At 39.8% G+C, this 14,705-nt stretch overlaps 1 protein-coding gene across 1 annotated transcript; it reads right to left on the reverse strand.

Annotated features, from left to right (window-relative positions):
- Positions 1-53: 53 nt before the first annotated feature.
- Positions 54-14,705, reverse strand: LOC117262337 (guanine nucleotide-binding protein G(i) subunit alpha-1). Its single transcript, XM_033635237.2, has 9 exons — positions 14,209-14,705; positions 10,247-10,289; positions 8,329-8,470; positions 7,106-7,263; positions 6,830-6,958; positions 4,987-5,116; positions 4,720-4,873; positions 1,318-1,510; positions 54-1,221 (listed from the first exon to the last, which is right to left on the reverse strand). The coding sequence occupies exons 1-8, from the start codon at positions 14,324-14,326 to the stop codon at positions 1,320-1,322; spliced, it is 1,065 nt and encodes a 354-aa protein (XP_033491128.1). The 5' UTR covers positions 14,327-14,705; the 3' UTR covers positions 54-1,221; positions 1,318-1,319.

Genomic DNA, 14,705 nt, shown 5'->3' on the forward strand with positions numbered 1-14,705 from the left:
CCTGTTCAAAAAATACAAATATCACACACAATAACAGATGAGAGAAACAATTGTTTGTTGCATAAGTTGCCATGGTTTCACCACAGCAGCTCTTTTATTAGCAAAATCATGGAGATTAGTCCACTAATGTGCCCATCCAATGGAAACAGAGGGTTGGGGGTCCAGGGGGGATATGTAACTTGAAACCATCACACATCGTGATCAGTAACAGTGCACCCAGCCCTGTCTGTCTGTCTACGCACTGAACACAGATCTACATATGGTCCTACTGTCTGCTACAAGGCCGCCATTGGCATCCTCTTTTCAAAGCTTCTCTTTGCTTCATGAATCAATCAGGAATGTTACAATTTGTGGCGGCGCACCAACAACGTGCACTCGTTAATTACTGAAGGTAGCTTCTTTTTGGTCGCTTAGAAAAATAAAAACTTTGAAAGAGGATGACAAGTAGAGGAATAAAGTCCCTTTGTTTTATATTGTGCACACATTCTCTCTCTCTCTCGCTCTCTCTCTCGCTCTCTCTCTCGCTCTCTCTCTCTCACACACACACACACACACACACACACACACACACACACACACAAATCACTCACGCTAGCTTTTGGCCTCAATCAAAACAAAGCTCCCACTCGCAGCACACATGCAAACCACACATCCGAAAAGGTTTACACACAGCTCTCACAGTATGTCAGAGTCAGAGTGAATTGGTCTACAGAGTGACTTGGTCTTGCTTGGTTTGTCCAAGGAGGCAAAAAATAATGACACAATAAAATAATCAGGCAAAATAAAAAAGATAATATGGACTCGGGGGCGGCGTGGGAAGAGTTCAATGGTAACGTCTACATAAACCTAACATCTAACTCAACAGAAAGAAAACACAGCAACTAAGGCATGCAAGGCACAACCACCTACAAAGAAAAAGACATAAGTGTTCATTTATGGACAAAAAAAAGTCAAGGCCCCCTTTTTTTATATAAAAATTTGAAATAATGATAATAAGGTAAAACAAGCACATTTTAAAAACCGTGAAAAATCCCCCGCCACAGACAGTTGTACAAATATTTTACACAAAATGTTTTTTTCTACACACCGTCTTTAAAACTTTTAGAGATGAACATAAGTTAATAAGAGGTTAAAAGTGACATTCTCAGCAGGGTCCACAAAGTTCCCTCCAGTCAGAGTCCCCTTGAATAAAGTCACTCCGTACACCGGCCACACAGCTGCCTGGAACAAGGAGGAGAAAACAAAGACACTGTGATGAGGAGAGAAATGAGACAGAGCACACTGTGTCCAGCTCGCTCTTGAAGCAGCAGGTGTTACCTTTAGAAAAGGCCACAATCCTTCAGGTTGTTCTTGATGATGACATCAGTGACGGCATCGAACACAAACTGCACGTTTTTGGTGTCGGTGGCACAGGTGAAGTGGGTGTAGATCTCCTTGGTGTCCTTTCTCTTGTTCAGGTCCTCAAACTGGCACTGAATGTATGCTGCTGCCTCTTCATAGGTGTTGGAGCCTCAAGAAGCAGCGGATGGAGACAATGAGGAGAGAAAAAGAGCAACAACAGGGTCACAAAGAGTCTCAGCAAATCACATTTAAAACACTTTCATTGTAAAACTGACAAATAAAACTTATCTACTGTCAAATAAATCACCAAAACCATCCAGTATTGACTGATATGGGACTTTTATGTCTAATACGATGAGTTAACCCGTTATTTGATGATAAATTGTTTGAATATGTGAATATGTTTTTGTAAATTGGTTGGACAAAATATTAGAAACACCTTTCAATTCGATGCAGTCTAGTACGAAACCACCTCATCTATAAGCTCAATAACAAACATAATGTATAATTATCCACTTTCTTACTAGGGCTGCAACTTTAATTTTTTTTAACTGTTGAATTATCTGTCATCTGTATATTTTCTCAATTAATTGATTAATTTTTTTGGTCCATAAAATGTCAGAAAACTGTAAAAATTTCTATCAGTGTTTCCCCAAAGCCCACGATGACATCAAACATCTTGTTTTGTCCACCACCCAAAGATATTCAGTTACCTGCCACAGAGGAGCAGGGTTGGAAATTATTTTTTTTGTCCCCCTGCCATTGTGGCTGGTGGGCTTTTTTAGCCTAAAAGCCACTCAACACATTACCATTGTTCTCTGGCTGGTGAATGAAGCACATCTATCAGCCACTCACATATTTTACCAGTATCTGGCTGGTGCCTGGATCTAATTTCCAACCCCGGAGAAGAGTAAAAAGACCACAAAGTGTTCATATTTAAGGCCTGGAATCAGAGAATTTCAGAGAATTTTTTATCTTAAAGAATTACTCAAACTAAGTATTTGATAATCAATTTCAATCAATTTATCAATTAATCGTTATAGCTCTATTTCTGAAAGTGACAAACAAAACTTTGAACAAGTAAAATTCAAGGCAGAGCTATGCATTTGAGTGCACGGTGAGTGTAATAGTGTGTCTGTGTTTGTTTTGTCTTAACATAGCAGCGTAAGTATTTACAAATGGACTTGCTAAATTGACGGTTAAATGACTGGTTGGTATCAGCAGTTCGATCGGCATGCTACAAAGCAGCTTTGTTGCTTTGCTCCATTTCATCTGAGATTTTTTTGCTGTGTTGAGGAATAACTGAAGGGAAGGCTGGATGCCTTTAGCATTTGCTGCATCAACACTTAGAGTTTTACAGAAGTTTGCACTCTGAAACTGAATCACATGGGGAGTCTGATGATTGTGGGCTCTCTACATCAGAGCTTAAAAAGGTTAGTTTGGTATTTTCCCATTGTTTTGTGTCTAAGTGTCTGATGGCAGCAAAAATGTTATACTTTTATATGGTTCAGTATTGAGCAATACTGCTGCAGAAGGCAGCGGCAGACAGGCTGTGATGTAACCACTCAGGGCATCTGTGTACCATCAACCACCATCCACTAAAAGTGCTTGTTTTTGCTACTGACATATATGTCGGACAACTTTTTGTTAAGGAGCAAGATCCTTTTTGTTAAACCAGAAACAGCCCCTATATCGCCATCACCAAACCAACCAGACCCCATTCAAATAAATACTATTTTTATTACTATAAACACACGTTCACACTAACTGACAGAAACAAAATAAAACTAACAGAAAACATCTTGGTTTGTCTTTCTACTAGGGCTGCCACGATTGGTCAACTAATCGATGACGAATCGACTATTAAAATAATCAGTGACTATTTTAGGAGTCAACTAATCAGTTTGAGTCATTTTTCATAGAAAAGTACTATAAAAGTACCCCAAAATACTCTTACTGCAGCTTCTTAAGTTCAGATATTGGCAGCTTTACACACTCTCCCATGACAGTGAACTAAAACCCTTCGGCGTGAGCATGAAACAAGACATTAGATGACGTAATTTTGGGGTTTGGGCGAGACAGACCGACATTTTAACACATTTTTCGAGAAAATGATTAGTCGACTAATTGAAGAAATAATTGACAGATTAGTTGACAATGAAAATAATCGTTAGTGGCAGCCCTACTTTCTACTGTTCCAACAATCAACCAGCTCTCAATTCACACAGATGTGAAAACATGCTGGCTCTGTAGACACTAAAATCAATGTTTATTTGAATGGAGTCTGGTGAGTTTGACAATGGCAATTTCAGGGCTGTTTCTTGTTGAACAACAAGGATCCTACTCTTTAAGAAAAAGGCCTGTCTCTGTATGGATCCATTTTATTATGTTGTCAAACACGTAGAAAAACAACCTGATGTAAATTGACATCACCCACACACCCCGAGTGGTTACATAGCAGCCCGTTTTGCCTTAATATTGGACAAATGTCAAAAACGGTTGTTCCCATTAATGACTTAGATAGAAAATAGAGTCCAAGTTGGAAAATACTGACCTTCCCCCTTAACAAGAAAACAAGTTCTTGACAGCTTACACAACGGTAAACTACATAGACTCCAAATGTGGAGAGGGTGCTTGGGTTGCTTTTACTCGTACAGAATTTGAGTCAACTTTAGATTTTGATGATATTATGGACACATCTGTGAAATCTGAACATCATATGAATAATCATCGGTGAATCCGACAAGGACACATTGTTATATAAAGCAGCCCACACAGTTCAAAAGCCAAGCAGAGAGAATAAAGAAGTATCTTTCTGTCATCTGTAGAGACCACCACACCTCTGAGTGAAAACAACGGGCCGACAGACTGTGTTTAAAAAAATGGATGACTGAATGTAAGCATTTCTGGACCTCAGTTCAGAGTCTGAAAACCACTCATCATTCAAAAGAGACAGTTTTAAAACCCCTCTGTGTAAAATTGTGTGTATTTATGGGATAATTAAAGAGATTATCACGACATTAGTTTGTAGAAAAATGATATTAAACTACGGATTATTCATTGTCGGGCTCCCTGATTCAAACCCAGCGGAGGCTTTAAGACCTGTGAAACATAATTTATACTTTTAATCACCTCATTTAATTTCTTAAACCTTTCAAGGCATTTAGTTTGTATGACTGAGGACATCTTTAAGATTTAAGCACCTGCAGACAGCCTTACTACTAAACCCAATGCTGTCACCTAAAAACTCCAAGTATGTTCGGATGGACTTTGAAGGTTTATGTGCGACAGTAAAATGCAGTGTACAGTATTTGCATGTACAACACCCCTGCTGTGCGTACGAGTGTTTCTGTACGTCTGTGTGTGTCTCTCTCTTACCTGCATATTCTGGGTAGCAGATTGTGAGAGGGCTCTTTTTGATCTTCTCCTCAAACAGGTCTTTCTTGTTGAGGAAGAGGATGATGGAGGTGTCTGTGAACCACTTGTTGTTGCAGATGGAGTCGAACAGCTTCATGCTCTCATGCATTCGATTCTGAATGAGAGGTTGGTGGGAAGACAATGATTAACAACCAGAGAAGCTCAACAAACTGAAATTATAAAGGACAAAGATGAATCAGGGTGTGTAGAGGTTTAGAAGGGTCTCACCATCTCTTCGTCCTCAGCCAGCACCAGGTCATAGTCACTCAGAGCCACGCAGAAGATGATGGCGGTGACTCCCTCGAAACAATGGATCCACTTCTTCCTCTCTGATCTCTGTCCGCCTACATCAAACATCCTGCAGAAAGATCACAGATAAACACTGTTAAACAATGAACCACACAAACACATATTACATGTCACGTCAAGATGCCTCTCGACTGTGACTCCTCATCCTGTCAGTCATTTATTGTAACTCCATGTTTCTGTGTAGTCATTGTGTTTTATCACCACGTTTATTGTCACTTTACTGAAGTGTAGACCACTTCATGACAAAAACATGACAACTTGGTGATCTTTGTTTGATTAAAGACGTGGGAATGTTTCTGCCCTGGTGTCAGTAGCTGACTAGCTGTGTTTAGAAATGCAAATAAAAACAATTATGTTTTGAAAGCACAATGAAGAGAAGTAGCCAGACTTATGTTACACTTTGTTTCACTTAATTCAGGGGTGTCCACACTTTTTGAATGCCAGGGGGCCAGCTGCTTCTCGTATCAAAAACAAAAAAATCACAAACAAACGAGATGCAACTGTTTCATCTTTCAGTTAAAAAGCATTCAACTTTCCACCGCTCCTTAAAGTGGCGGTCGATTTTACGCTTCTTTGCTGTGGCCATGTCTGCTGCCGAGCAGGAAATGTCTGCTGTTAGGCAACTGTTGTGTTTTCTTATTAACTGTCTGATTATGAAAACACATTAGTTCTGCTTGTGTAATTCCTACTTGGTGCATGTCTACAAACTGTAGGACAGTCCTGCCATCGTGAGATGAACAGAAAAAATGCTGACACGTCTGTTGCTCGGACTTGCTAGTTTTCTAGAAAAAAAAGTAGATTTAATATTTATATCTGTACAAGCAAATAGCTCATGTCATCCAGGCCTGTCTAGGCATTTGGTGGTGAGGAAATTTCCTCCTCCGATGATTAAGGGTGTCTCAACAGCACAACATGAGGTAGTACCAATTTTTATGTTTTTGCAAAATACTTCATTTATCCCGATATAAGTGCTTTATAAAAAAGTTCTATTGTTAGGTTTTTATTGGGTAAATTGTTGTTTTTAAACAACAAAGATGACAAACAAATTTAAAATGAACTGAATACTTCTTCACTGGTAAATGTAGAACAGAGAATGCATGAGGCACAATAAGGGGCGCTGTGTTTTTCAGCTGAGACGCTTTGGTTGCGTCTGGTTGCTATGATACAGAACATCCGTGCATGTAAAAGTGTCAGCACAGGGTAGAGTATTTTGCTCTGGATGCAGGGAAGGCTGAAGCACGTAAAGAGAAAGGGGACGGTTCGGTATTAATTTGTCCTCGTTGCTGTACAGCGATGTGACAGTTGGTCTTTGAGGTATTTGTTCTTCCTCTGCTCCACTGTGATTGGACGGCTGGGTAAAAAGTGACACTGATGAGCAACTCCAGCATTTTACCCAAAGCTTAACATTTTTCAACTCTCAGCAGCCATGCCACACTCCCATGAAAAACCAGAAAAAACATGAACATAGCCGTAGTGGTGGTTGGTGACCATCCCCTGCAGGTGGCTTGTCAATAGTGCAATACTGCAATATTGCGTTTATCCCCACAGCCCCTATGCCTGTCGACATTTTTCTGATATTTCTCATGACTGTAGCAACTTAACTCTGCCATCAATGAGAACACCACCAGACCTCTTTGAATCACTGGAAAATTCTGATATGTGGGTGGCGATTCAGAGATCAGGAACCAGACTAAAGAGAGCACCCCTGGTCATCATGTAAATACAGTTAAGTGACTGGACAACCTGTGGTGGACGTACTCACTTGAAGTGCAGGTCCTTGAAAGTGAAGTGAGTTTCCACAATACCAGTAGTTTTGACTCTGGTCCTCAGCACATCCTGTTGGGTGGGCACATAAGCACCGTGGGATATCCTGTCCAAGTCGTTCAGGTAGCTATGGGAGGAGAAAAGAGACACAAGGGGAGAGAAAGATTCAAAAATAAGCCAGATGTTTGCAGACTACGAGTTGAGAATGGTTACTTATTCAGCCAAACACAGCCCAACACTAGTTCCTGTGTATGTGTCAGTGCAGCCAACTTACTATGCTGCAGAGTCGTTGAGCTGGTACTCTCGGGAGCGGCTGAAACAAGCCTGAACGCCTCCGTCCTTCCACAGCCGCTGGATGACCCCAGCCAGCTCTCCTGTCATGAATCCCTCTTCTGCTGAACCCGCCAGGACGAACAGCTGCCGCGCATCATCCTAAAAACACAAAGCCCCCCCAATTAAAGTCCATTTTTTTCATGCAATGGTAAGACAGTTTTGCTGGGAAATGGTTTGTGTATTTTCCCAGTTACATGATTGTTTAGAAAATGTGGAAACTCTGCAGATGAAAAATGCTTACAGAGTGTTAAATGTCAAAAGAAACAAATATTTAGAGGCACTGTTTTGGACATTTGTTGTATCATCAGTTTGATTTAATAAGGATTAATCCTGATTGACTGCATTTGGATTAAATAAGAGGCAGTCACTTCTCATGAAATCGCAGAAAGAGCTCTCTGTCACTGCCTGTTTAGAGGTGATGGATTAAGAATGATAAATTACTTGTCAGTTTCAGCCCTTTTAGTCATGATGCTTTTAATAAAATAAGATTTCATAAGCTATGCAGCATCTTAAGCAGGTCAGTGGCCAAAAAAATGAATATCTGTGAGAGCATAAAATCAAGAAAGAAAAGCTCTGGGTGTAAAATTGGTCACGATGACAGAGCCAGGCCAGTCACGCTGAAGCAATGACTAAGCCTCTTGTTATGCCAGGGAAAAAACAGATTTTTAAAAAGAAACAGGAGTCTGTTTAGAAAAAGGAATAAATAAAATAAAAAAAAACTCTGTGGTCTGCGCTGTGTTTATTTGCAGCATGCAATTACACAAAACACCAACCCAATGAGCACAAACTCTCCAAAAATCAAGTTAAACATGTTGCTGATTATTACTGGAAAACTCAGCAGCTCTTCTGACCATGAACATGTACTTCAAAATGTCCTGATCAGCAGCACAACAGGGTGACATATCAGGTGAAGGACCCACAGACTGTTATCAGATATCAGTAAGCCTCTGCTCTAACGAAGCGTTTTCAGTGTGATACCAAACCCCTACCAGCTCTCTCTGACCTGCTGCACAGGAGGAAGTGAAAAGAAAATTGCCCAGTGGGGAAGGGTGACATATGACTAACTAGCTGTTGCCCTCACCGCACTGGGCTATAATGTTTCCCCAGAAATACAACCTGGGATCTTCCAAGAACAGTGTAAATGCCAGCTTTGTTTTCACTCACCGCTCTCGCCGGATCAGCAAAGTCGATCTTGAGGCGTCCCATAGCTCTGATGATGGCGATAATGGACTGGATGGTGTTGCTGTAGACCACGGCCTTGTACTGCTTACACTCCTCCTCTGAGTAACCTGCCTCATGGATGATCCTGACACACAAAGAGAGGACGTTAGCACTTTGTCTCCAAGTGGCTTTTACATGAATTTGATCATAAACTAGATTATTATGATCAACACACAGTTATTGGCTGAGAATGGCAGACTGTGTTTTAAGACATCCCAATAAACAATAAACTTTATTTGCATAGCATTTTTAAAAACACAGTCACAAAGTGCTTTACGGGCCATCATAACACAGTATACATCATCAAGATAAAAACAGCAATAACATAAATAAAAACAAATTAAAAAGAAAATCAGACCAGATAAAACACAGTGTAATAAAAAAAATAATAAAATTGATAAAAGAGGGATATAAACTAGACAATCAACAGATTTACTATAAATAAAAAGTCTTCCTGTAAAAGTATGTTTTGAGGAGTGTTTTAAAAAAAGATACTGAGTTTGCTAACCTAAATGTTTTACATCCACAAATTATTATTATTATTTTTTTTAAGATTCTTGTTATCTTCTGAAAGATGACTTGTTTGATTATTTACCATTTTAGATGGCTTTTAGTAATGTAAGAGACAGAGGTTAATATTAACAATCTGTTTTCTCAGGATTTCGACATTTTTTATTCTGATTCGTCATCAGTTTGAAATGTTTGAATCATGTTTAAACAAGTTGTTTCTAATTATACCTAGTAAGACTGAAAAAAACTTCTCATTGAACTTCGATTGATCTAAAGGCCTTCTAACAAAGGGGATGAAATGTAAAAAAAACAACAAAAAAAGCATAATTAAATGTTTTGCTTCAAAAATGAAACAAAAATATAGATTATTCACAAGCAAGCTCAGCTGCTAGACTTCCCTTGATGGTCTCTTAATATTTGTTGTCTTTGTAATCTTTATTTGTCAAAGATGACACTACTTTGCAAGATCGATATCCATATTGTTGTGTAATAGTTTAAACAGAATTTTGACACTGGCATGGGAAAAAAGCTGTTGATTGTGTGAGCAAGAGTCATTATTTTATTGGTCTGCATCTGAAATTCCCAGAAATTTAAACAGCTGCCGAAAAAAAGCTGCAGAGCAGAAAACAAAGTTTTAGATTTGGTGTGGATAGGCTTGTAGAGATAAATGGGCTCCACTGTTGTGTGGTTTATTCGCACCAATTATTTGCTTTTGGTGGGAAAAGATCTTAACATGGAAGCTTCTGGTGACTTCTATGTAAGGAATTTTGGCTGTGTTAAAAAATACTCCCTATTTAATAATTGGTGCACTATATACTGTGTACTGACTGCCATCTTTGTGTGTCCAAATTCTAAAATAAATGAAACTTAAATGACAAATGTCTGTATATTGCCCTCATGCTTCCCACAATGGAGCTAAAAAAATCTAGTATAAAGCATCTATGTTACATTTTGCTAGAAATCTGACAACACAGCGCCTCACCTTTAAAAGACGACAGAAAATTACAGTTATGCAACATAACACTTGCCAGTTACAATCCACAACAACAATGATGATGATTAGGTGTCTGATATCTCAATTTGTGGCTCACTATAGAGTAAAATAATGAGTGTCAACTGTGTAGGGAACAGAGAATAAGGGAACCAACACATTAAGAGAGTCTCACCGGCTGATTAGTAATAATCACAGCTGTGTCAGGTAATCGAGTGCATGTATAGTAAAGGGTATCTGAGGTCAGTCACAGGACCTGAAATGCCGCTGTGTGCTGTTGACTCATCTCTGAACAAACAATAGTTGAAAAACCATGATTGGTGTGCTGTTAAATGTTAGATGTCGACCCTCCATACTTACTTCATCTGTTTCACAATTGTACTCTTCCCAGATTCTCCAGCACCTGAAACACAGAACAGACGGCACAGAACATTAAATTACATTTGATACAGTTAAATCATGTTAAATATTTCAAGCATAAATCAATAGTAGGTAATTCGCAGAGTACCCATCAAAAGTCATTGTAAGTTAATCGCTGACAAGTGTAATGTAGAGACTCTACATGTATACGCAGCTTTTATTTCTGTTGAATTAAGTGTTTGCTCGAACATGAAGCTTCATTTATCTGTGCATGTCAGAACACTCGAAGGGATCATTCTGGTTTAAGTTTGTGTCTGTTGGCAAGGCAACACAAATATAACATAACAATCATGCATAAGCTGCTAAATTAATAGGATATAATGGCAGCTTATCTCCCACACCCAAAACAAAATACAACACGAATAATGTTGTTTGAAAGAAATCACTTATTTATCTTTACCCAGACTTTAACAAGCCCATTTCAGCCAGACCATAATTCCTGCTTTGTGCTACAAAAGCCCAAAAAATGTTCATTTTCATACATTTAAATATTAAAAAACAAGGAATTTCTCTTGCATTTCAGACACAGAATGGTTTCTTTTGTTTGCTTTTGTTTATAACTACTATACTACATTTAATATTTTATAAGGAGCCACTTTTGTTTATTGCTGCTACGAAGACACCCCAGAAGCTTCATCATACTTTATTAGTTCAAATGAATTAGAATAACATAAAATAAAAAACGTCACTGACATTTCTACTTTTTTGCTGCATCAGAAACGTACTGAACCGTGACACCACTGTATCGTATCGAACGGAGCCATAACTTTTGAGAACCCCTAGCTACAAATCACATTTCTTATCTTTATCCTGCAACACATCCGAGACTACACTGTCACAGAATGCACTAAAGAAGTGTCCAAGGCCCAGTTTAGCCAGGCCACAGTGTAATTGGATTAATCTAAGGGATCCTCTGTGAATGAGATTATACACAGCTTAAACATCCCTGGGTTAGAGACTCATGCCGCATCAGACTGGCTCGGAGGACTCAGAGCTGTCAGATGCATCTCATATGGACCAGATGATTTATAAGAGACAAAAATACAACACTACTTATGTATGATGTCATCACAGCCTTAAAAAGGTAAAACGAAAGAAGTAGATGAAACATATAATAGTGTAAAACGATATATCGGAATAGGCCAAAGAGGTATTGGTACATATTCTATCGCACATTTCTCCAGCTCCCTCTGAGATACAGGAGTGTTTTCAGCTGAGCACACAACATTTTAATTACCTTACCTCTGCAGGGACTCTCAGCTCCCCGGAGAGGAGAACTGTTCACCAGTTCATCGTCCCATATGATAAACAGCCACGCACCGCACAGAGCTAATATTACTGCAAACATCATAACACTTAAATTTAATTTCCAAACACACTCTCACACCTCACTGAGCTGCTGAAATTGAAGGGCTTAATGGATGGCAATTGTGGCAAAAAGTGGAAGATGTAAAACGGTTCAAGTTTATCACAGAGCTAGGGTGTTTCATATGGCTACACTGGACCAAGGAACATAAGTCTCCCCAGGCCATATGAGACGCAGTCATCTCCCCAGCGAACAATAAACACTGTACCTCCCTTCTGTGCAGCTTTTTTTCTGCTAATGTACATGAAAATGCTGCCACACACAAAAGATCAATCTTTATTATTTGCTTTGTATGTATGTGTGCAGTGCACACTCTGTCCACATCTGAGGCAGTCCTCCCACTCGTAACACTCGACTCAAGAGCATGTCATTTTTACTGCATTAATGCAAACACCCCGTGTGGGATGGCTGACAGAGCGGCAAACTGCAATAAGCATGTGAAGTAAAGGTGCATATCTCTCTGTCTTGCTCAGAAACACATACATGATACAAAGACATCCACCGTGACAAATGTGGAACACATCCATGTATTCAAAGACGTAAGGTAAGTGCCCTGTCAGACAACAAATCCACAAACCAGTCCCTGACATCTCTTGCAGGTGCTTGTGGGAATCGTGACAAGGAAAAAAACACAACCATGAAAATTCAAATCAGGTCCATCTCAAATGACGCATGAACATACAAGAAGCGACTGCTGCAGCTGAGCATCATACAATGCCTTTGACTGTGGTGAAAACACATGTCTGAAAACAGACCTGTGATGACACACAGACCTAAAAAGATGCAGAATACTGTTGCATTTGTCAAACAGCTTGTAGACTGCATGGTCCAGGCAGACATCCAGTTAGCATGCACTAGCTGTCTCTGTTGAGTGTATATAGTTGCCACAGATGCTTACGGCTGTCAGCCAGGCTGCATAGGTTGCTATGCAACCTCTTGCTCGTCTTTTCCTGACTGAGACAGCCAGCAGTGGTCATCAGCTTCTAGTAACAGGAAGAATGGAGACAAGATGTGCCCGTCTGCTTTGAAATAATGAGACAATTCAAGATGAAACCGTGAGGATTAATACTGATACAGGGATGATCTGGGAGATTAATCACTGTTATATTGTGTTATATGACTTGAATGTTTAATGTTAAAGGCTGCAATACAGTCAGCCATATAATTTTCTGAATATATTTGCCTGCTATAGCTGATTTAAATGAGTGTGGAAGTCCCTGTCGGATTTGCCACCACATTCAAATGACCGCACTAATGTTTTTCCCTCAGACACCCAATCAGCAAACCTCATTTTGGATAAAATAGAGTATGAAATCAGCATTAGTGTCACACAAGATACCATGACATTGGTAATGAAGGGTAATGATCAACATTAATCTTCAGAAACTGTAAATATAAAACATTTTAAAGCCTTACTTCCAGGTCTGAAGTTGACAGTAACATGGTTGAGCATGGGAAAGCAGTGTTAAGTTTTTATGCACCACATATCTGGAACAAACTCTCGGAAAACTGCAGGTCTTTTAAACCAATGCTGAAGAATTTTCTCTTTGCCAAAGCCTTTTATTAAATTCAGATATTAATGAATTTCTTACGCTGCACAGATGACTTTTATTTGTGTATTTCATACCTGCCTTAATCTTAATTAGCTTGTTTTTATTTTCTATGTCCGGATGTTTTGATGTTTTATGCAACTCTCAGATGCATTGCTGCTGAAATGTGCTATATAAATAAACTTGCCTAAAACTTCTAAACCTATCTATATTAAATGATATTTCCACAAACACCAACTATGACATCGCATGAGTGTAAATGTATATATAATCTGCCAAAAAACATGGTGTATTGACCGTTGTGTGGCAGATTGGTAGACTGTAGTAACAGAGCCAATCGGCCTAAAGTGCGTGTTTATTTTGAGATGAATGGCGAAACAGGAAGATAGCTAGCTGCTGTAATTTAACTTGAAATAATGAAACCTGGCAACTGGCAACCTGTAACACTAACCACAACAGTTACGTCTATTTATTTCACGGGCAGACCTGTTGAATGATAACACCTCAGACACAAGCTTTGTGTAAGCTAACTAATCCAAGCTAACGCTGGTGAGCTAACTGAGCTAAGTGGCTAATTGCTTAGCTAAATTAGCTTACTGACTTAGTGCTGGGTGAGACTGTGTGGACAAACTAATCACACGGTGAGCTAGTAAATAGTTTATTGACTGCGCTGGGTTTATTTGTTGAGCAGAAAAGTAAAGGTAACTCCAGCAGCTCCAACTTTTTAGCTAACTGTACAACCGCCGTGCCATTCATATCATATAAAGCCCCGACATGTCTCAAACTCAACCGTTGGTTTCGCCAAAGTTAACACCGTCAACTTATTTCACGCTGACGCAGCTCGATAAAACTTATATTTTAGCTAATGTAGAAACATCTTTTGGTGTTAAATTGTTGGGATTAAGTTTACAACACACGGTGGGCAGTGGAAAAGTCCCTCTCCAGCAAATAGACCCCGTCCCCCCGTCCATCCATCTTTCTCTCACCGAGCAGCAGCAGCTTGACCTCCCGGGCAGCTTTTTCTCCGTCGTCCCGCAGATTCCTGTCGATCATCTTGCTCCGCTCCTGCGCCGCCTTGTCGTCCGTGCTCAGAGTACATCCCATCTTCTTCTATCCTCACCTCCGAATAAATAAAAAAAATCCCGACTAAAACACAACTTCAACTAGGAGTGTAACGACATGCAAAGGCTACCGAGCTAGCATCCAGTGAGGCGGAGGACGACGAGGAGGAGGAGGCAGAGTGTCTCTCCAACACTTGAGATTCAAACACGCCCTTGCCTCGCAATCTCCCGATTTCACGACCAAGACTAAATTATTAGATAACTACAACACGCTGCTTTCAGGTTAGCTGACTCTCCTGCTTGGGTTTCAGCAACACAAACGTGTCGAGTACGGCCAGCTTCATTCACAGGAGGAAGGGAGTGGACACCAACACAAGCGTCGGAGTCTCAAAATGTTCGCTTCCTGTTCTTCGCGAATACCT

Source organism: Epinephelus lanceolatus, chromosome 5 (genome assembly GCF_041903045.1).
Source record: "Epinephelus lanceolatus isolate andai-2023 chromosome 5, ASM4190304v1, whole genome shotgun sequence".
Lineage (NCBI taxonomy): Eukaryota > Metazoa > Chordata > Actinopteri > Perciformes > Serranidae > Epinephelus > Epinephelus lanceolatus.